Raw genomic sequence first — 23,324 nt, 5'->3', positions numbered from 1 at the left:
ATATATATATATATATATATATATATATATATATATATATATATATATATATATATATAAATATATATTATATATATATATATATATATATATATATATATATATATATATATATATATTTTTTTTTTTTTTCTCAAACTATTCGCCATTTCCCGCATTAGCGAGGTAGCGTTAAGAACAGAGGAGTGGGCCTTTGAGGGAATACCCTCACCTGGCCCAGTTCTCTGTTCCTTCTTTTGGAAAATTATATATATGTATATATATATATATATATATATATATATATATATATATATATATATATATATATATATATATATATATATTGGAAAGGATCACAATTTTGCGCGTGATCAAGATATTCCTATGAGTCATATATATATATATATATATATATATATATATATATATATATATATATATATATATATATATATATATATATATATATATATATATATATATATATATATATATATATGCAGGAATAGAAGAATTCTTATGGGAATTTTAGGTTTAACATTAGCTTAGGTACTATTCCTGTTAACTGCAGTATTTTACCATTTAACTGAAAGAAATTCACATGTTTTCTTGTAATCATGTATACTTGGCTTGTGTGTTGGGATTATTGGGTTAATGATCCACTGATGTCTCGATGGCGACTAAACATCCAACATACATTGCAGATGACTCGAGATCACACAAGACGATTCACTAGCTTTTGACATCTTAATGGTCCAGTTTTTAGCTATGCACATTATAGACAGTCTTTGTGTCAGACTTAAAGAATATACTGTTGATATATTGAACGTAAAACTAAAAACAAATTCGCATGGTAGCTTCATTGTGCAAGCAAATGTCAGATTCTGTGGGGAAAGAAGTTTTACAATTGTGATTACTTATAATTTCTACTTATACTTGTAAGGTTTTCTATAGCGCTCTAACAGTAAATGCACTTATTCATATGCATTGTATAGAACATTTGATTCTACGGTGTGAGATTCTGAGTTTTAAATTTCATTAGAAAATCAAATCCATTTCGTAACTTTATGTACTTTTATACACCTGCTGTGTCTATACAACGCATGTCCACTTCGTACGTAGCTGAATTAGCTACCAGTTGACATGCTTGCAAAGGAGAGGTTGTTGGATGCTAAGAGTGGAGGAATGTGGAGTGAGTGTCTGATCACTTCTGTGGTGGAGGCATTTTCTCATAAAGTAAAAAACAAAAACAAAAAAAAACGAATGCTATTGACTACCATATGAGATCACACGGCAAAACCTTTGCTTGAAGATTACACAAGACAGGCTATAAGTTACGTGGGAAGTGTTGCATATTTTCCTACAAGCTTTAGAATAATAAACGCATCTGAAACTCAGGAAAGCGTTTTTTCTTTATTCTGGATATTTGTTACATGGTAAGGATTCTGGTTTGTATTTGGGTCTATCGATTGCTAGGGTCAGTGAAGCCGATAATGTCCAGGAGTTAAGCATAATTCTACGACCACATACACTCTTGTTATTCATGTTTCCCTTGTCTGTTTGTTGAACTACACCTGCTGGTAGTCTAGGAAATAAGATGCAGTTTTTCTCTGAGATAAAGGATGTTAAGATACGTCAGGATTCATGATGAAAATGATGTATTTATCAGGAAAGATGGGAACTGAAATTACATGAAAAAATCGTCAAAAAAGATGGATAATGATATTTTACAAGTATGAGATTAATTGTCGGGAATGAACATAAGACCTTAACTATTTCCATAAACATCTTCATGAAGGTAGTTTATTATGTATGGAACTAATACAATTCAGCCAACAAATGATGATCTATTGAAATATAAGCATTCAAATCTGGATTTTTTCATATCTCCCGACAGCTTAAGCAAAGCATGCTTCGCTCAAAGCTCACCTCGAATGAAAGAATGAAAGCGAGGTGAAGGAAATAAAGCATAGATAATGACTCTGCAGGTATTTGTGAGATTAACCCGATATGTCCTTCGACAAGAAAAGTTTCAAATCATATCGGAAAAGTAATTATTCAGTGGTTCACTGCTATAGGGTTTGTTTCTGGTGAAAGAATGAGTGTAGAAAGATGCGTACATTTATAAAACCAGACACAGTCAGAAGAAACTGGCACTTGAGTAGAAAACCGAAATACGGACGTCTCAGAGGAACATTCTGCCGAGCCGCACACAAGCATATGATCATGCAACCATACACAACGCATTCACACGCGGGAAAAGAAAGCGAGAAACAGTATTGGGTAATCAGCAACAATTTTCAGAGTTGCCCCAAGGACGAAATAGAAATCTTAAGCAGGAGTTTCTGGTGCTATTAGGAGGCTGTGGGCTTTGTTCATAAGTCGCTCAGTTTTGTGAGGACGTACATGATAGTTCCAGACTTTCTAATACATGGTTTACTGTTCATTTTGACAGTACTTACTGTTGACACCTGCGACATTCATACCTCACGGACATAAGCTTTGAGTGAGCGAGTGGGCAGGGAACACAAAATCTCGAAAATGCAGCTAAGAATTTTTTTCTATGAATATGTGTGTGGCCGGACGCCTTGGCTTCATGTTGTGAAAAAACAAAAAAACAAAAGCTGATTAACAGAAGATTATTCTCAGCCATATATGATATCTATTATTCTCAGCCATATATGATATAGATTATTCTCAGCCATATATGATGTAGATTATTCTCAGCCATATATGATGTAGATTATTCTCAGCCATATATGAGGTAGATTATTCTCAGCCATATATGATATAGATTATTCTCAGCCATATATGATGTAGATTATTCTCAGCCATATATGATGTAGATTATTCTCAGCCATATATGATGTAGATTATTCTCAGCCATATATGATGTAGATTATTCTCAGCCATATATGATATAGAATTACATGCAATTTTACTGTTATTTCTCTCAGATATGGTGGCTGTGATGTTGCATATAGATGATTACACAGCCAAGGTAGCCGGGTGATATCTAATGTATCAGATAATTTTTGATTTGATATTTAATGTATCAGATAATTTTTGGATTATCTGAGCAAGTATAAACTACCTAAATGCATCCTACAAAAAAGATGCCATAATAGATATTTCTCACTTTTTCATGACTGTGAGATTTGTTCATATTCCAAGTTGTCCGTTTATAGTTCTTCGTCCTTACCGGATCTGGGTGAGCCTAATACTAGTGTTGAATCATGGCTGCTCAAACAAAGTATTATTCAACCTCATGATCACAGGTGATGGATACCTCCCGATCGATCAGAGGGAGAGTGTGGCTTGGCATGTTTGTACATACAACCCCTCGTAAATCCCTCCATGATCGAACATGAATTCTAGGTAATAAATCGGAGAATCATTGAGCAACAGATAAAGTGTGAAGGACATGGTCACCTTATCACTAACAAAAGTGAACAGCTGCCCGGCTAGCTTTTGTCTTTCCCTAACAAACTTATCATACAGTCTTTATTTCATGGACCTCTAAATCATACATAAATAAGCCTCAAACCCCTTTCTATGGGGCTCGTGTAGCCTCGAGAGTGTGCTACTATCGTAAGCAGGGAAATGATGTACTCCTTTAGAGAGAGAGAGAGAGAGAGAGAGAGAGAGAGAGAGAGAGAGAGAGAGAGAGAGAGAGAGAGAGAGAGAGAGAGAGAGATTCCTCAACGACATTATACTGCCTTTCTTTCAAATGACAATGACGCAGCCTTGGCTGATAGTGACTTTCCGTTCACGGTGCAACCACATGCAGGCGGAGTCCGTTACCATCTTTATGTGTCATCATCATACAAACTCCAGGACACCTTCCATCTCTATTTCTCTCTTACACCATCATCACTTACTCGTTTCTTGACTTTATGAAGAAAAGAAATAATCACTTGATATCAACTCTAGTTCATACTGCCTCGTACGATTTGGGAGAAGAGCTAAAGAAATAAGTCGTAAGTGATCTAGTTATGTAACTGAGCGATGATCTGGGCATGCACTGCCACCTGGTGTTGCTGCGCAAAGAGGCTATAAGCTGAAGCCCACCTACACTTCCAGTCATCTTGCAAGAGCAGGAGGAACGAGGTACTGGAGTTGGTCACTGTGTGTCTCGCGTTCTCTGGTTTAAGGACTTCGAAATGGTTCATAACTGGTGTAACCAATCACACATAAATGTGCTGGTCCAGTTTGGCATATAACATAAGAATACAATAGGAGAGAAAATGTTTTGGATTACGTAATTGTAATGATTGGTATGAAGTAGGTTGTGTAGATTCGAAAAAGGAATTCATGTAAAAAATTGTCAGAAACAAGTGGTTATAGAGAAGGCTGGAGTGTTACAGACTTAAAGGATTAAAACGGTGTGTAAATTATATTCAGTAAGGAAGAGGCTGACGAAAGAGGCCAGTCGCTTACATCAAAGAGGTTTGAATATTTTTCGAAAGTCTAATACCTCGGACGGACTGAGATGTGTGACAGTTTTGGTACATTTTGTAAGTACAAAAGAGGACTTATGTGGGAGGAGGGTAAGAATCATAAGAAAAGAACAGTTCACTGAGATCATAGACTGTTGCAACAAACGTAAATGATTTATGAGAAAGAAGGCCTAATAGGGATAGAAAGATAATCATAATAAAACAGATGAGTAAAGCAGTAAAGAGTGATATAAGATACGCTCAGAATGTATATATAAAACCTTGTGGAAACAGGCTGGAGCTCGGGTAACATTACCACTGAGTGTGACATGACGCAGAACAAGCAGGAGAATGAGACAGCGGCCTGGGACAGTGTGATGGAAGAAGACAGAGGAATATAATGTCCCTGACATCAAATGTGGGGAGGTAGAGATGGGTTTGGGAAGAAAATATAGACATAAGAATATGCATAGCTCTATCGTTTCGACAGCTATCACGATGCTATATATTGATTCAATAAGTGTGTGTGTGTGTGTGTGTGTGTGTGTGTGTGTGTGTGTGTGTGTGTGTGTGTGTGATTTATGTGTGTGTTTATTTTCTTCCTTACAGTAAACAGAATAATGGCCAGCAACAATGAGTCGAATTCGAAGCCTGGGCAGGGCACTGGACCTAAAAGGGAGACGTGGGAAAATTACTACCAGTTCTTCTTCTTTTGTCTCACTTACGCCGTTGGCTACGGCAATGTGTGGAGGTTCCCGTGCCTTTGTTATAAGAACGGTGGAGGTTAGTATTGTGTGTTTACTTTCCTAGTCCTCTACCACAAGAAGAATAAAGGTAAAGTGGGTGTAATTATCTCTCATTACTGTGCAGGGAGGGAGATTTACGGTCATGGGGCCCAATATCTCAAACTATCTCTACTATCATACAACATTTTAGATTTATAGATGCTCTCCACAATGATTATGTTCATATTTACTTTATTCCATTCATCCATTACTTTCAAACTATACAACTACATCTTAGCATCCTTTCTGACAAGATTCTTTAATCTAACTGCATGGCATCTGGTTGCCCCATCCTTAACCTTTCAAAGGACTCTTTACTGTGAACGACATCAGTCTAGTTTAAAGACTTAAGGCTGTGAAGAGCTCACCTTCCCTCTTCTTTCTTCCATAATGGCTAAATTTCAGACCTACCTTCTTTGTTGTCCTCTTTTGAATTTACTTTATTAGCTTAGTCTGCTAATTCCAGTTTTGGCATCATGTAAGACGTGAACAACTTGCTGAATATATATATATATATATATATATACATATATATATATATATCCCTGGGGATAGGGGAGAAAGAATACTTCCCACGTATTCCCTGCGTGTCGTAGAAGGCGACTAAAAGGGAAGGGAGCGGGGGGCTGGAAATCCTCCCCTCTCGTTTTTTTTTAATTTTCCAAAAGAAGGAACAGAGAAGGGGGCCAGGTGAGGATATTCCCTCAAAGGCCCAGTCCTCTGTTCTTAACGCTACCTCGCTATCGCGGGAAATGGCGAATAGTATGAAAAAAAAAAAAAAAAAAATATATATATATATATATATATATATATATATATATATATATATCTTTCTTTTCTTTCATACTATTCGCCATTTCCCGCATTAGCGAGGTAGCGTTGAGAACAGAGGACTGGGCCATTGAGGGAATATCCTCACCTGGGCCCCTTCTCTGTTCCCTCTTTTGGAAAATTAAAAAAAAAAGTGAGAGGGGAGGATTTCCAGCCCCCCGCTCCCTCCCCTTTTAGTCGCCTTCTACGACACGCAGGGAATACGTGGGAAGTATTCTTTCTCCCCTATACCCAGGGATATATATATATATATATATATATATATATATATATATATATATATATATATATATATATATATATATATATATGTACTTTTTTTCTATTATACTTTTTTGGTCATCTCCCGCGTTAGCGAGGTAGCGCAAGGAAACAGACAAAAGAATGGCCCAACGCCCACACATGCACATATACATACCTATACATTTCAACGTATACATACATATACATACACACATACAAATTTACACAGGTACATATTCATACATGCTGCCTTCATCCATTCCCGCCACACATGAAATGTGTGTGTGTGTGTGTGTGTGTGTGTGTGTGTGTGTGTGTGTGTGTGTGTTTGTGTTTGTGTTTTTACACACAAGATTTAAGACTTGAAGCATATATACAAGGTTAAGAAACGGGACAACACGAGCGTAAAACTCTCTTTCCCCGAAACACACACGATGTAATCACATCCCCACCCGGTCCTATTCTAGAGGTCTGCAGGGGAGATATTCTTTGTTTATTTTTGATCAATATCCAGCAGGTTTCTACTAGTCTGTAGTTTGCAGGAACACTGTGTGTAGCTCTTCAACCTGCTTTTACACTCTTACCAAGACAAACTTTTTTGTTGTAACTCTGACTATGATCAGTAATTGATATTTGGTCTCTTGATGGTTCCACCAGCGGAGTTCTTCATCCCGTATTTCATCATGTTGTTTTGTGCTGGTCTACCTATATTCTCCCTCGAACTTATCATTGGCCAGTATGTGAACCTCAGCCCAGCTACACTCTTCCCGAAAATGGCTCCAATCTTATCAGGTAAGCCAGTGTGTAAGTGCAGAACTGTCCCTTGATGACAACCTCATTGATCGTCTTGCAGTTCCTTTCCTTCGCCGAAAATCCAAAATATGTGTCTTTTTTTTAATGGGAAAAATTTGAAATTCTCTTCTTTGTGATGAGGCTCATCTTTCCTCCTGCAGGCTTGGGCTGGGGAATGATAGTTATAGTCGCAATGATCGCAGTGTACTTCAACATTATCGTCGCATGGTCCATCTTCTACACCTACGACTCGTTCTCCTCCACGTTGCCCTGGAGCAACTGTGACAATGACTTCAATTCCGTCGGTGAGACGAAGCTCTTGATAGAGATGTTAGAATATTTTTCTTTGCCATATATAATGGCCTTCAGAGGCCCTATTGACTTTTCCTTTACCCCTGACAACTCTAGTTCCTTTTTCACAGAGTGTTTTACGAAGCAAGCAGCCGCCATCTGCACTAACCAGTCTCTGCACTACTACAACAAGACCTGTCTCAGTACCCAGAAATATTGCGGCCTGGCACACCTCGTCTCCTATAACCAGACGCACTGTTACAACCCATCGGAGCCCAACGTTACCAAAGCCGCTGTGGACTCAGTCCGCAGGGTCTACGCCAGCGAGGACTACTTCAGGTAACGCATGAAAGGCTCCGTTGATGGTAGGGATATGCTAGGTCTCCGTGGCTCCTCGGACCATTATCACACGGACCCTCGCGTGATGATGGCCTAGTGATCTTTACGACTGGTTAGAGAGATGATTTCAAATCCTACTTAGCAACAGATACTCCTTGACATGATTCCCTCTGGTCTTGAGCCAACAATGAATGTATTTCATGGTTAGAGATTCCCACTTTGTTTATGAACCGTGTTGTTCCTTAAAAACAGATGAAAATTTTGGTGAATCAGGCTGATGGGATATATTTTCATAAGTCAATGTAAGGTTCATTACACTAATAAACAAGTACATTGAATTGATAAGTATATTAACTTCATATGAGCATCCATATCTGTTCCTAATTAATGTGTTAAAACAACACAATCAGTGAGAAAGAGGAAGTGAACTGAAGTGTTATTTTCTCCAAAGTCTCACATTGTCATCGATACAGTGGACTGTTCCACTCATATTTCCTCGGTTCGGAAAGCGGAAGGTTTGAGGAAGGAGAGACCTGGGTGTCTTTAAGATACCCATCAACAGAGGTGTTTCTTGGGGTTCTGTCTGGTTTCGTACACTTTTTCTCCATTTTTGCTCCGTTTCTGGATGTGTTAATGCATCATCCAAACAACCAGGCGGTACTATGACATTACGACTCGGTTATACAAATTGCGTCGAATCGCATCAGGCTATCGTTGTGGTAGTCTGTTCAGTCTGGTATGAAATGGAACCCTTTGTTGTTTTCCAGAGAGATCAATATCGACTTCATTATTTCATTTTAGGTTATAATTTACTGGCAATTTACGGTCATTAGTAACTCCACGAAAACTTGTTTCTACAATGACTAGAAATTACTCACGGAATACCCAAATAAGATGTATTTTCCAGTGTATCTCGATCAGTACACTCATATCTGCCTCCTCTCAGGAACCGCATGCTGGGGGTGACTGGACGGACATGGGAAGATATGGGAGGAATGCAGTGGGAGTTGGCCGGGTGGCTGGCGCTGTCCTGGGTGATCGTGGGGGTATGCCTGGCCAAGGGCATCAGGACCACCGGCAAGATCGTCTCCTTCACCGCCCTCTTCCCTTACGTCATCCTCCTCGCCTTCTTCATCAGGGGTTTGTCTGCTAGTCATCTCTCTCTCTCTCTCTCTCTCTCTCTCTCTCTCTCTCTCTCTCTCTCTCTCTCTCTCTCTCTCTCTCTCTCTCTCTCTCTCTCTCTCTCTCTCTCTCTCTCTCTCTCTCTCTCTCTCTCTCTCTCTCTCTCTCTCTAAGTGGATTACGAGAGATGAGTGCTTATTAGTGATTTCGCTCCTGGCCATAACAAGGTAGATTATGAAAGGCAAGTGTTTTGTGAACAGCTGAGTGAGTGTGTCAGCGGTTTTGACGAATGAAGTCGTGTTAGTATGTTGGGTGATTGATATGTGAAAGTTAGTATGTGGCATGCAAGGGCATTGAGTTAGGGGAGGGGTGGTCATGGGGCATTCAATGAGGTATATAAGAACAGTGAACAGCTTGTGGAGTTGTGTGCTGAAAAAGGACTGATTATGAATACCTGGTTTAAAAAGAGATATCCAGAGGAACGTGGCTTGGATTACTAACTAATTGACAGGCGTTCAACGGTGAGAATTTTGGATGTGAATGTGCTAAAAGGGGCAAATGGTGGGGGTACTTGATCATTACCTGGTGGAGACATGGGTGAAGACTTGTAGAGGTTTTCAGGAAACAGAAAATGATAAGATTGAGAAGAGGGTGATGAAGGAAAGTGATGTTTAAGTTGAACTTATAGTAAATAACATATTCAGTCCATCTATACCCGGACTTCTGAAACATCCTGAAATGCTGAAATTGTTTCATCCTTCTTGCGGCAGGCATCACACTGGATGGGTCTTATGAGGGGATAGAGTTCTACCTACTGAAACCCAACGTAACACGCCTGATGGAGGTGGAGATATGGTGCGACGCAGCCATTCAAGTCCTCTTCACTCTGGGGATCTATTGTGGTTGCCAGATTACTCTCGCTTCCTACAACAGTTTCAGCAATAATTGCATAAGGTGAGAGGACCATTGCAGTGCAGGTTATCAAGAGCATATCAAGGACTTATTCAACTTTTTCCATGATACTGAAGTGACATCTCTTTAATGTTAAGTGTTTCTGGGTTAGGCTAAGATCCTATTGTTCCCAGTAGATATCGTTGGAGTTATAATTCCCTATTATAAGAAGTGTTTAATCCTCAAATTGGTTCGGTTTTATTTGTCTACTTCATCAAACCAAACTTGGCACTTCTCTTTAGTATTCTCATATGAAACCTTATTCCTGTCACACCTACAGTCGTCTTTTCATTCCTCGCTTTGCCGCATTCAGAAGCTCACAGGAAAAAAGAACGAAGCAATTCCACAGCTTCGCTGTTTGAGTGTAGGAGGAATCATAACAGATAATCCTCGAGCGGCTAATCACCACACAAAAACTAGGGGAGATATGCCACAAGCCAGATCCTTGGTGATAGGGAACACACACACACACACACACACAAAAAAAAAAAAATTCACTACAGCAGTGGACGGAATGTTACCTGTAGAAAGTATAACTTCAACCTTCCTCATAAGGTCAGTAGGAACGGACGATTGATGGTATGAATATGCTTTTCAACCAGGGATGCTTTCGCCATCGGCCTCTGCAATTGCTTGACTTCGGTGCTCATTGGATTCGTGATCTTCAGCATCCTGGGGTTCCTCGCTAGGGAGCTCGAGGTGGAAGTGAAGGACGTTGTCGCTTCTGGTTCTGGTCTGACCTTCGTGGTATGCCCAGCTGCCATCAGTCTGATGCCCGTGCCACAGCTGTGGTCAGTCCTCTTCTTCTTGATGCTCATCATGATTGGAATAGGCTCACAGGTGAGTAAGCTGTCATGATCGGAATGGGCTCACAGGTGAGTAAGCTGTCATGATCGGAATGGGCTCACAGGTAAGCTGCCACTCGACCAGATCCATCAGGCGTACTTGCCCAGGTTCTTGCTTAACCATAGTTGAGAAGCTCTGCGCTGATGATATCCATGCGAACAAAGGGACTTGTCTCGCTTCCTCTTTGGTGCTGCAGCGCCCCTTCGTCTTTCTGACTCAGTTCCTCCCATTAGTTACTCAGTTTCCCCATTAGTGGCGCGGCTCCCCTAACTAATCGTCATGTTCTACCATCACTAGTGATCTGTTTCCAATAGCATCTCAAACTTTCATGTGCTCCATTCTCTCTTATCTTACTTTTGTCACAATATTTTGTTAGTATTGATTTAATCTCGGTAAATTTGGAGACTTTCCTTCCTTCATTCAACAGATGTTGAATATACTCCACACGATATTTGAAATTCTGTTTGTCGCTGAGATTCAAACGAGATCTATTTGGATATCATGAATAAAAAGGCGCTTAGTATTTGTGTTAAATGGTTTACATGTTGGTAATATAGGACCAAACACATGGGTTTTGATACATGTTGTCTTGGATTAAGCTAAATTGTAAAGTATGAGCTTACCATTGTGTCTTATGGGCACCATGACGAGGTGGGATATATCTCCCTGTTGGGAATGAGAGACTTGTCAGAAGAGACTATTTGAGAGATAAGTGTTTGAATCTAACTGTTGATGCTAAGAGAAATATGACCTAATGTCATCCTGATACCATTAAGACTAACTGAGATATGCATCCACAGTTCGCCCATGTGGAGACGCTGGTGAGAGCTCTTGCGGATCAGTTTGAGTGGATAAGGGAGAAGAAATTGGCAGTGATACTGGTTATCTGTTTCCTGATCCTCCTCATGGGTCTCCCAATGTGCCTGGAAGGTGGGTATACCCCACCTTCCTGGCTTGTCTCTCATCATCATGAGCATCGCCCAGGTTGGCAGCGTTAATTACATCTACGGTGAGTTCGTGGACATCTAGGGGCGTTGCTGGAAGGTTTTAGAACTAAAAGTGGTTGAAAACACCTGTCGGTGATTGACAGCTGTTGTTGGCGATGATAGTATCGCTGGAGGCTATGACGAAGAGAAAGGCCAGCATAAAGTCGGAATATTAAATCTGGGAGATTGATACTCATGTAGCATTCATTTTCGCTTTTATTATCAAGAACAAAATATTCATTTAGTTGAAAATAGAAAACTTTAGCCTCAGTTTATCAAAGTTAGAACATTATTTGTTATCCTGTTAAGAATGTGTGTACTAGGCAAAAAATATGAATGATAGAATTTTACAGCATATATATATATATATATATATATATATATATATATATATATATATATATATATATATATATATATATATATATATATATATAATATATATATATATATATATATATATATATATATATATATATATATATATATATATATATATATATATATATATATATATATATATCCCTGGGATAGGGGAGGAAGAATACTTCCCACGTATTCCCTGCGTGTCGTAGAAGGCGACTAAAAGGGGAGGGAACGGGGGGTCTGGAAATCCTTCCCTCTCGTTTTTTTACTTTTCCAAAAAAAGAAACAGAGAACGGGGCCAGGTGAGGATATTCCCTCAAAGGCCCAGTCCTCTATTCTTAACGCTACATCGCTAACGCGGGAAATGGCGAATAGTGTTTTAGATATCTGGGAGTGGATCTGTCAGCGGATGGAACCATGGAAGCGGAAGTGGATCATAGGGTGGGGGAGGGGGCGAAAATTTTGGGAGCCTTGAAAAATGTGTGGAAGTCGAGAACATTATCCCGGAAAGCAAAAATGGGTATGTTTGAAGGAATAGTAGTTTCAACAATGTTGTATGGTTGCGAGGCGTGGGCTATGGATAGAGTTGTGCGCAGGAGGATGGATGTGCTGGAAATGAGATGTTTGAGGACAATGTGTGGTGTGAGGTGGTTTGATCGAGTAAGTAACGTAAGGGTAAGAGAGATGTGTGGAAATAAAAAGAGCGTGGTTGAGAGAGCAGAAGAGGGTGTTTTAAAATGGTTTGGGCACATGGAGAGAATGAGTGAGGAAAGATTGACCAAGAGGATATATGTGTCGGAGGTGGAGGGAACGAGGAGAAGAGGGAGACCAAATTGGAGGTGGAAAGATGGAGTGAAAAAGATTTTGTGTGATCGGGGCCTGAACATGCAGGAGGGTGAAAGGAGGGCAAGGAATAGAGTGAATTGGAGCGATGTGGTATACAGGGGTTGACGTGCTGTCAGTGGATTGAATCAAGGCATGTGAAGCGTCCGGGGTAAACCATGGAAAGCTGTGTAGGTATGTATATTTGTGTGTGTGGACGTGTGTATGTACATGTGTATGGGGGGGGTTGGGCCATTTCTTTCGTCTGTTTCCTTGCGCTACCTCGCAAACGCGGGAGACAGCGACAAAGTAAAAAAAAAAAAAAAAAAAAAAAAAAAAAAAATATATATATATATATATATATATATATATATATATATATATATATATATATATATATATATATATATATATATATATATATATATATATATATATATATATATATATATATATATATATATATATATATATATATATATATATATATATATATATATATATATATATATACGTGTATGAATATGTAACATGAACACGACAGTAAGATCCTTGAGCACGATGACACGAACATGAGTATGATAGTCTGGCCTCAAAGATCAAGTCAAGGGTCAGGATCATCATGTCAAAGGGTCGTACTGTCGTGCTCAGGGGTCGTGCTAAGCGCCTCATACTGAGCGACCATCGCAGGGTTCAGGAACCTAGTGAGCAACATCAAAGAAATGGGCATCCAACTTCGAGGTCCCCTGTACGGGTATTTCGCTGTGACATGGCTCGTCCTGACCCCTGCCATACTTTTGGTGAGTAACAGTTCCTACCTCACCAGACTTCTGTTGATGAAAATGCAGGTCAAATGTTTCTGAGGAAGCGCCAGGAACAGACGAAGAATGGCCTTATTTGCTGGCATCCACTCTCTAGTTGTCATTCCCCGAAACCAGCGCCGTTTTATATACTGTCAAGTCCTATAAGCTTTTTATAGTTTTTCCCTAACCTTTTCATATGTCCTGGCTCAGTTCACCGAGAGCCTGTCTTTTTTCCATGCTTTTAACCCTGAATTTTCTCCTTTCTTACCTTCCCCAAACTCAAACTTCAGCAGTTACTCGAATCTGCCCCCAGGGTCATGTCATGAACAAGTAGCATGTGACTCACCACCCAGACCTCCCCATCCAAAACATACTGCAGACCTTCCTTTCTCTTCAAGACCCTTGCATTAACCGCCCTCACTGGCCCATACTGATTGTATAGCAGCCTTGAAGCTGCAAGAGAACTGTTAAATGGATCCTGGTGTTATAGTTCAGTCCAAGATATTGAACATTTCTTTAGTGTGGAAGAATGTTAAGCGCTCCTCTGTCTCTCATATTCCCCAGTTTCTTTTCATCTGGTCCATCTACTTCTTCGTGCCTGCCCAATGGGAAGACTACGTCTTTCCCCGGAACATCCAGATCTCGGGCTGGCTCCTGTTCGCCTCTTCCATGGTCTGCATCCCTCTCGGAGCTCTATACGTCATCTTCTCTAACAAGAAGGGCTTCAAGAGCTTGTTCAAGACCTCGCCAGATTTCTGTCCATCTAGCGTGCGACATCTAATGCAGACGGCACGACAGGACCCCAACTGTAGCAGTCTTCGCTATGCTCACAATAATGATGGCTACTTGGAGTCTGAGGTGAGTGAAATGTTTTTTTTTTTTCTTTGATATATCATAGATACTTCGTGTATATCATAAATACTCTTAGTGATCCTTCTATCATCTTAAGTGTTAATAAATCTTTCTAAATGAAATTTCCATATACAGGTGAAACCCAAGGAGGAGGAGAAGGGACGTATGGATACCACAAACATTCACGAGTAGTGAAACGTGCCTGTTCAAGGGACTTCTGGACAGGAATGGTGGGAGGATCCGGGCGTCAGCTGCATCTGTGACAGCTGGTACAGATACTTCTCCCACACCTGCAGAAGCGAGCAGAGGGGGGTCCTTCAGTTAACATCCCTAGCAACAGTAGATTGAGGAAAGTCACCTGTTCCATTGACCACAAATAACCCAGCACACTGAAGCGTTGGGACCACAGCTAACCCATCGTTTCCTATCGTCGAGACTACAGTTAGCCTACCACATCCCAGCGTCGAGGCTACAGCCAAACCATCACATCCTAGCATTAAAACCAAAGCTAAACACTATTGATAATCTCCTGCCATCTCTAACGATGGAGGATTTTCTTGTTTTTATAGCTACATTTATCAGTTATATGGAAATTCAGCATTGCAACTCATGAACTTATTTTGTTTATCCTACCTGCTCAGAATCATAGATCTTGAACACCTTCATGTGTTCAGTATAATTCTTCGCCCATATAAGCTCTTAAAAGTCGTCACATGTATGAAGTATATCAAATACATAATAATCATCAACACTCTTCATCAGTTTGGCAACTCATTTATCGGCTTAAATCTCAAATAACTAACCAACAATCAGCTAAAGGAGTTACAGGCCTAATGTCCGTCATAGGTCATTGGCAATTGAAATGAACCAACCAGTGAATCACATCTTATAATAACTAGCATAAAAAACTCATTATGGGTTAACGTTGTTTTCGTTAGATAGAGAGCCAATCTGCTGTGTATTTGCCTTGTATTTCCATTTCTAATCTTCTTTTCAACACCTGGTAGCTTCTGAACTCGAGTCATTCCAAACTGCCATGACTTGGCTTTTTTTGAAAACCAAGTTTTCCATTCCCTCTGAAATTCTGAATAAACACACATATTTGCTATTCTCCTATTATCCTCTCTTCATTCCTATGCAAAACGAAACAAAGATGTTCTTTTCAAGTTTGGTAATTGCAATTAAAGAAGCACAAAGAATTGACTGAAAAGGTTCAGAAAAGTGCAGTAAGTATGGAGTCAGACTTTGGAAAGCTGAGTTACGGGGAGAGGCTAAAGGAAAAGAAATTTTGTCCATCAAGGAAATGAGAAGAGTAAGGAGTGAGCATCACATCCTTTGATATTCCAAACTATTACGGCAATATAAACAGCGAACATTTCTTCGAAAGATATCAAAGGATAACAAGTAGAGCTCATAAAACAAAATGATTGAGAAACTTGTTAGAAAAGGTACAATGAACTACAGTATAATGATAGAGAATGACCAAAAAAACTGAACGTAGGCAGCATTCAGATGTTTGAAAAGGTGTATGAAAGTAGAGAAAGTTCAAGAATTGGGGGCCTCATGAGTGTACAACTCCCTCTCCGTTTAAATTAGAGCCCCACGAGGGTAGAACTCTCACTATGTACAATATCCCCCTACAGTATAGCGACCAATGAATGCAGAAATTCCACCCCGTACAGAATAGATTGGTGTACGCACACGAGATTGTACTAAGGAACAAATGGTTTCACAAATGATTAAAACTGAGGTTATAATCATTTTCTATCTTATCAGAGGATTACCACCCAACGCCACATAGCCAGCAGAACTATATGTACTTCTCCGAGGAAACTTACTTATCTTTTGCTTCTCAAGAGGCCAGCTGTAAGAAGTGCTAGCAGTGAGAAGCGTGCTTATAGATTTCAGCTGTTCAGTGAGCAGTGAATGGTGTTGTGTTGCGCCATCTGTCAAAGTTGTATTCTGAGGCGCTGTCAGCAGAAGAAGCACTGTTTCTGAGGTTAGTGTGCCGGTGTTTCCCAGCTGTCCAGTAAGAGTAGTGGGTCTGTGTTCAGTTGGTTCAACCTGTCCAAAAATATTAATAATAATCATAATAATATCATTGATAACAATATTGATAATAATGATAATAATGATAATAGTAATGATGATAATGATAATGATAACAATGATGATAATAATAATGATGATAATGATAATATTGATAATATCAATAATGATAGCATAAATGATAAATAGTATAATGATAACATATTTCATGATGATAAGGAGGCCTTATTTGTCATTGAGTTAGAACATTCAAAGTTGTGATTTTTTATTATGGTCGACATTCTGCAAAAATGGTATACTAGTTCTAGAAAACGTCTCAAAACTGTGTTTGGATAATATCAAATCAGCAGTTGTCCAACTTAGGTTTTTAAACAGCAACAAAAGAAGACTATGACGCGGGAGAGGAAAAAGGTGACGTTGACGGAGGCACTGCAGGAGGATGAGGATGACAGAGGAACGTGGGGGAATCAGTGCGAGTTCTTCCTCTCTTGTCTTGGTTACGCTGTTGGCTTCGGCAACGTGTGGAGGTTCCCATACCTCTGCTACAAGAATGGTGGAGGTGAGATGTGCGTGTGTGTGCATTTGTGTGTGTGTGTGTGTGTGTGTGTGTTCAAGGTTCGTGTTGTATTTTTGGTCTAAATTTGATAGTACACATGGGCAATGCCATCAAGCAAGCTTGTCTAGTACCAGTTCGAACGAGCTCATTTGAACCCTAAGATCCGATTCATGTATTCTTCGTCTAAAAGCACTGGTGCAGGGGAGCAACACCATTAGAGAAGTTCATTTAAAACCGGTTGGAATAGGCTCGTTTGAATCTTTAGATTCTAGTAGCTTCGGATCACTAGAAAAGGTTGGTTGGCTGTTAACACGATCACTCTTCCGAAGCATCACATCATTTTAACAGAACATTATGAATTTCATTGTTTCGACGTCTTAAGTTAACAGTTCCATATTGTGAATTACTCATGTCTATAAACTGGCTCATTACGTTACGTAGAAGAACCAAGGCTACGAGAGTAATAGCAGTGATAACGTCATTCCACTCTAAGATGAGGAATTGCTATGCTAAGCTCATATCGTGTCGGGGAGAGACTACGTAAATGTTTGACACCTCATAGAAAAAGTTCACATCATAATAAAATTACTACCATGATACTTGCTCATCAGCATGATAGATTTGGAAGTTTATTCGGAAGCTGCTCTGACCTAATCTTATAGTGTTATTGATTTAGTATTTTTCATTGGCTTTGTAACTGGATAGCGGTGTTCCTGATCCCGTACGTCATCATGCTTCTGTGCGCGGGCCTACCTCTGTTCTTCATGGAGCTTGCCTTGGGTCAGTACGTGAGCCTGGGTCCAAGTATTCTCTTTCCCAAGCTGGCTCCTCTGTTCTCTGGTGAGTGAAGTTACAATATTCCACCTTTTTAAACCATATTTTTATGTAAAATCATGGTAAGAACTGTTTTCCCGTCATAATTTCTTTCTCAATACTTTGAATATCTATACAGTGACGTATTCATAGCTTCAGTTGAGTAGTATAAGGTAATAGAGGATATGCCTCCAGGATATGGGCAATACATATAATGAGGATGTATGTGGTATTACAACTATTCTAAATGCCTGAGGAAGGTGCTTAAAGCTTCTTCAGTTGGTGGATGGCGCTTGACAGTGACGGCCTTAATGATCTTGGCAGATGACAGACGTGTAAATCAAAAAACCAACGGCATAATATTTCCTTCTTACAGGGAAAGGTACTGCACTGATCTAAGAGAAAATTAAAGTGTCTTAATCTATTCCATGGTTCTCCATCTGTTTCGATGCCTACACTAGCCGTACCGGCGGAAACAAAACTCTTCTGTGATGGATGATTATGAGTTTATGTTTTTCTTACATTTAGTTTACAAAAGGATATAGTTGTAGCTCCTGCAAACAATCGTCTGAATCCTTGTTCTCCAAACAGACTTCTGTATTCCATCTCAGGTTTGGGTTGGGGGATGGTGATGGTCTCTTTTCTGGTGTCAATATACTACAACATCATCCTCGCTTGGGCATTCTACTACACCTTCGCCTCCTTCACCAGTGAGCTGCCCTGGTCACACTGCAACAACGACTTCAACTCCGTCGGTTAGTCTTTCAACCCGTGATTCTTGTAATGATTCTTTGTCCATGTTCACTAATGGTTTTTCGCCCATTTTCTCTGATTCATCCACTTTCTCTGATGTTCTTCGCCCATTTTCTCTGATGATTCTTCGCCCATTTTCTCTGATGATTCTTCGTCCATTCTTCGGTACAGATTTCGTAATTTTTACTGATGATTATGCGTTTGTTGTTTTGTTGATCACTAAAAAGAGCATTAATGATTTACGACTTTCTTTCTTCTGAAGATTGCTATACGCTGGAGGAGGGGCGAAAGTGCAGGAACGAATCTGGTTTCTTCTACAACAAGACCTGTGTAGACATTGACGAATACTGCAGGGTTGTCGACATGATAGGCCTGAATGAAACCTTCTGTCAGGACCCGACGAACGACAGTGTCGCTGTGGCAGCTGATAAGGTTGTTCCACGGATCTCCTCCAGCGAAGACTACTTCCAGTAAGCATCATGCATACATCACACGGCCGAATTAAGCAACGATTCATTTTCTCGCCAACGTCTACCAGTTGTCCCGAATAGAAGAAAGATACATATGAATATTTCATCTCTTATTTCGTTAATACCGAGATAATAAAAAAAGGGAACAGACTTATGTCACTGACAGTAGAGTACTTTCTGAAGATATGAAATTGTATCTTGTTAAACATACCTTTTTCCTCCTGTACAATATGGTCTTAACATTTGACATCAGTCTAATGATAAATAATGAGATATGTATTGATAATCTACTTTTACTTTGACGACTTTTCCATATGTTTTCTTAACGACTTTGGTATGCTTCAGACTTACGTCTAAATACGAGACGTTTGCTGTTTAAGAACAGTACTTTAAGCTCTTCAGTACGGTACTAACCTACTTATACAACAATTCGTCTTGCACAAAATTATTGCGCTTCGGTTGAATCCGTGAGACTATAACACTTTTAATTTTTCTCTGGTTTTCTAACCTTCCGTAGGTCACCATACTCCCAAGAACTCTCCAGTAAATCCCTTACACAGTCTTCAGTTCCCAGAATCCGTCCCTCCAATAAGCAATCTTTTTTCCAGCCACGCCCATCGGGGTGTCAGAAAGCATATCATATTTCAGAGGTAAAATCCTACTGGAGAACCTAATTCAACGTAGCTAATTGGTAAGATTACCACATTTAAAGGAATTTTCATATTCCTTTATTGATAGAGGTATGCGTTTTAAGACTCGATGCTCCTACCTAGGAATGGTGTGCTGGGAGTGACTGGGACTACCTGGAAGGATTTTGGAGAGATACGCTGGGAGCTGGTGGGATGTCTGGCTCTGGGTTGGTTGGTGGTGGGCGCCTGTCTGGCCAAGGGCGTCAAGAGCTCCGGAAAAGTAGTCTACTTTACAGCTCTCTTCCCTTACGTCGTTCTCATCATTCTTTTCGGCAGAGGTAAGCTGTCTACACCAGCCGTAATGGGGAGAGGACTTCGTATACATATTTTAAGGAGCTCAAGACCACAGGAGCGTTTTCTGAATTTTCCTCTTCCTTGTCTTTTAGGCATCACTCTCGAGGGGTCCCGCCTGGGGATAGACTTTTACTTCCTGAAACCTGATCTGACGCGCCTGAAGGAGGTGGAGGTCTGGGCTGACGCGGCCACACAGATCTTCTATTCGCTGGGTTCTTCCTTCGGCGGCCTCATCACCCTCGCCTCCTACAACAGATTTAAGAACAACTGTATGAGGTGATGGAAATGTCTGTAAAACTTGTGGAAATAACTCCATATATGTGATGAGACTATTGATCATTTCGAAGTTTTCTTCAAGGACAGTTCCTTCTAGACTGCATTTTCATCTTATTCCTTTCCTTCAGAACCTCTTTTTCCCTTCCCTTCTAGCTTCATCTACATTACCTGAGATATCCTCATCTTGATCGCTTTTCTTCAGTGTGTTCCATGTCCTTCAGGGACGCTATCATAATCGCTTTCGCTAACTGCTCGACTTCCGTGTTCGCTGGGTTCGTGATCTTCAGTATCCTGGGCTTCCTGGCCTCTGAACTTGGGGTGGAGGTTCAGGATGTGGCTTCCTCAGGTTCTGGTCTGGCCTTCGTGGTGTACCCAGCTGCAGTCATCCACATGCCTGTCCCTCCAGTATGGTCCATCTTGTTCTTCCTCATGCTCATCACTCTTGGGCTCGACTCTCAGGTGAGGTCACTCAAGGATTCGACTTGAAGGTAAGTCAAAAGATGATGACATGAAAAGAAGTAGTCTCTAAGAAAGGAACACTCGATTTTTTGACATCCCTATCACTACTAACAACACATCAACCATAAGTATAATAAGACGTGTATGAGAAAAAATGCAGGCGTATTCTCATACACTGTACACAGACTTCAAATTCAATCGTAGTAACTATGTTGTGTTCTAGCTTCCATAATGTGATATATCGTCTACTGTGAGTGTGTAGTAGTGGTCAAATCTTACAGAGATACCAGGGCTTGTAAAGATCTTTGCATCTATATTAGCATACCTCATGACAAGGAAAATGTAACGGCTTGTCTGAAGAAGAGTTCAATGTTCTATATAGACATTACTGATTTAAGAGCACCATCCAAAAGGTAAGGTGAGGACAGACATAAAAGACTGTAAATGTAAATGAGGTACCAGAAATATTCAAGCAAAGTTTGGCATAAGAGCAGTTGCGTTAGGAATTTTCAATTTCTTTCCAGTTCACGACAATACAAGAGGGAAAATATTCTGAAAATATCCAGGCAAGACTGGAACATGAAGTTGAATTCTGGAATAGATTTTAGAAATAAGGCTTGAGTATGGAATGAGTGTCTGATTGGCCTATGTTGTTGCAGTTCACGATGGTGGAGACGGTGACAACGGCGTTGTTCGATCACTTCGAGTGGCTACGTGTCAGGAAAGCATTGGTGGTAGGCGTGACTTGCCTCACCCTCTTTTTGGCCGGGCTGACCATGTGCCTCCAAGGAGGAGTCTACATGTTCGAGCTCTTCTTCTTCTATTCCTCTAGCACGTCTGTTATCATCCTGGCCATCATTGAGGTGGTGGCTGTTCAACATGTGTATGGTGAGTCGTAGCCACATATGTGTATATGGCAAGTGATCCAAAATACTTTATGAGCAATGATTCCTCTAGTTCCCTTCACCTAGCATGATCTCTAAGTCCCCCTCATTCTGAATCATCAGATCCCCCTCAGCATCAATAGGTCCCCTCACTCAATATCGCCAGGTCTGGTCTTCCTCACTCATCATCACTAGGTCTTCTGGTTCCCGTCACTCAGCACCGCTAACGCCTGCTCCCATCTCCAGGGTTCAGGACCTTCATGGGTCACCTGCAGCAGGAGGTGGACATATACATCCCACGGCCTCTGTATGCTTACTGGGCAGCCACTTGGACTATCATCACGCCTCTGGCTCTAGTGGTACGAGGTTTAAGCTTCCATTTACTTTCCATCTTATTCAGCAGTCTATTAGGCTGTGGTTATCTCATCTTACCTTCTTATAAGTCTAGCAGGGCTGTGATTCCTCCCTTCCAGCTTGAGTGTGATCCGGAGATAAGGTTTCTTCAAGAAAGCAATTTCAGAAAAACTAAGTGTGGTGTCGAAATTTGTGTTCATATTCTCCAACGCCGACGCTGGGGGTCCTTCTCAGTGCCAAGTATGTCAGTCAAGATCTGATGGTGACAGAAGTACAGACCAACAAAGCATGAAGAGTCTGGCTCTGCATTAGGATGGAGCGGTTTGCCAGTGAGAAAGTTCTCCGAGGCCCGGAAGTTACAGCAGAATATCGCAAAAGATTGTCAAGTAATGGGACATGACTAGGAAAAGGGCACATTAGGTGGATTATAGATGATGAAATATTTGTACTTATTGTAAGACCAACTTTTTAGTTTTAATGTGCTTCCCGAAATACGACTTTGCTCTGCATGTATCTATATGTATTCAGTCTTGACACAAATATTACGTAATTTTATTGCATGTTACAAATATCCAGCATCATGAATCATTATATGAAAGCACATTGATTTGTGCTGAAGCTAAGAGCTTAAGAATATGTATAAACTCGACAGCCAGTAATGTATAGTTTGCGCAGCTTATTTCCTGTAGCAACGTATTTATTCACAAGTATCCTGATTTATAATCTTTTTGCGTCTTAAATGTAGGCATTTGCTGCAGGTTATCTTGGGCTTCTCCGTCGCTTTTGCTGTGCCAGCTTACTGGGGTAGCTACGTCTTTCCTAATGAAGTCCAGGGTCTTGGGTGGCTTCTATGCTTCAGCTCCGTCGTGTTCTTCCCACTCGGGATCCTCTGCACCGTCCTCAAAGGCAACAGAACCAAAGCAGACCTGCTGAAGAGTTCTCCAGACTTCTGCCCCGGCCACGTCAGGAAGCAGAGGGAAGCCAAGAGCAAAACCAAGGCTCACATTTACAGCATCAGTGGAGAAATGGGGGAGCCAAGTGCCGGTGTTGGTGGTACGGCTCAACTCAGCACAGAGCAAGACCTTGATCACACAGGATATAATAACAATGCTTACCTGGTTACTGAGGCAAATTCTGATCAACATGTTTCTCAAATGTAGCGAATATATATATGAATGAATAATAAATCCATTAATAGGTATATATATATATATATATATATATATATATATATATATATATATATATATATATATATATATATATATATATATATA

The 23,324-nt window shown here is 40.2% G+C and overlaps 2 protein-coding genes across 3 annotated transcripts; both read left to right on the top strand.

Annotated features, from left to right (window-relative positions):
- The first annotated feature begins 408 nt into the window (after window positions 1-408).
- On the top strand, window positions 409-15,529 carry LOC139748053 (sodium- and chloride-dependent betaine transporter-like). The gene is given in 12 exon segments (XM_071660632.1): window positions 409-5,204; window positions 6,938-7,072; window positions 7,234-7,377; window positions 7,495-7,702; window positions 8,649-8,842; window positions 9,595-9,778; window positions 10,378-10,615; window positions 11,422-11,561; window positions 11,563-11,630; window positions 13,486-13,595; window positions 14,163-14,456; window positions 14,586-15,529. Coding segments are annotated over 12 exon segments (1,974 nt in total). The 5' UTR covers window positions 409-5,002; the 3' UTR covers window positions 14,643-15,529.
- A 523-nt stretch (window positions 15,530-16,052) lies between these two features.
- On the top strand, window positions 16,053-23,234 carry LOC139748052 (sodium- and chloride-dependent glycine transporter 1-like). Of its 2 annotated transcripts, none has more exons than XM_071660630.1 (11): window positions 16,053-16,449; window positions 16,875-17,058; window positions 17,761-17,895; window positions 18,480-18,623; window positions 18,884-19,091; window positions 19,865-20,058; window positions 20,167-20,350; window positions 20,572-20,809; window positions 21,469-21,697; window positions 21,940-22,052; window positions 22,806-23,234. In XM_071660630.1, exons 2-11 carry the CDS (start codon window positions 16,890-16,892, stop codon window positions 23,205-23,207), a joined length of 2,016 nt encoding a protein of 671 aa, XP_071516731.1. In that variant the 5' UTR covers window positions 16,053-16,449; window positions 16,875-16,889; the 3' UTR covers window positions 23,208-23,234. The 2 variants fall into 2 exon arrangements, with proteins under 2 accessions (XP_071516731.1, XP_071516730.1); XM_071660629.1 differs by having other exon boundaries at window positions 16,304-16,449; window positions 16,863-17,058.
- The last annotated feature ends 90 nt before the right edge of the window (window positions 23,235-23,324 follow it).

Source organism: Panulirus ornatus, chromosome 72 (assembly GCF_036320965.1).
Source record: "Panulirus ornatus isolate Po-2019 chromosome 72, ASM3632096v1, whole genome shotgun sequence".
NCBI lineage: Eukaryota > Metazoa > Arthropoda > Malacostraca > Decapoda > Palinuridae > Panulirus > Panulirus ornatus.
This window is presented reverse-complemented; position numbering and strand designations above follow the sequence as displayed.

What these genes read in the sequence shown, in the direction of transcription:
- LOC139748052 (XM_071660630.1), top strand. Translation starts at nt 16,890, where the DNA reads ATGACGCGGGAGAGGAAAAAGGTGACGTTGACGGAGGCACTGCAGGAG. An exon ending in TCCAGCGAAGACTACTTCCA is followed by an intron (nt 19,092 to 19,864) that starts GTAAGCATCATG and finishes GCTCCTACCTAG; the next exon opens with GAATGGTGTGCTGGGAGTGA. An exon ending in GGCTGTTCAACATGTGTATG is followed by an intron (nt 21,698 to 21,939) that starts GTGAGTCGTAGC and finishes TCCCATCTCCAG; the next exon opens with GGTTCAGGACCTTCATGGGT.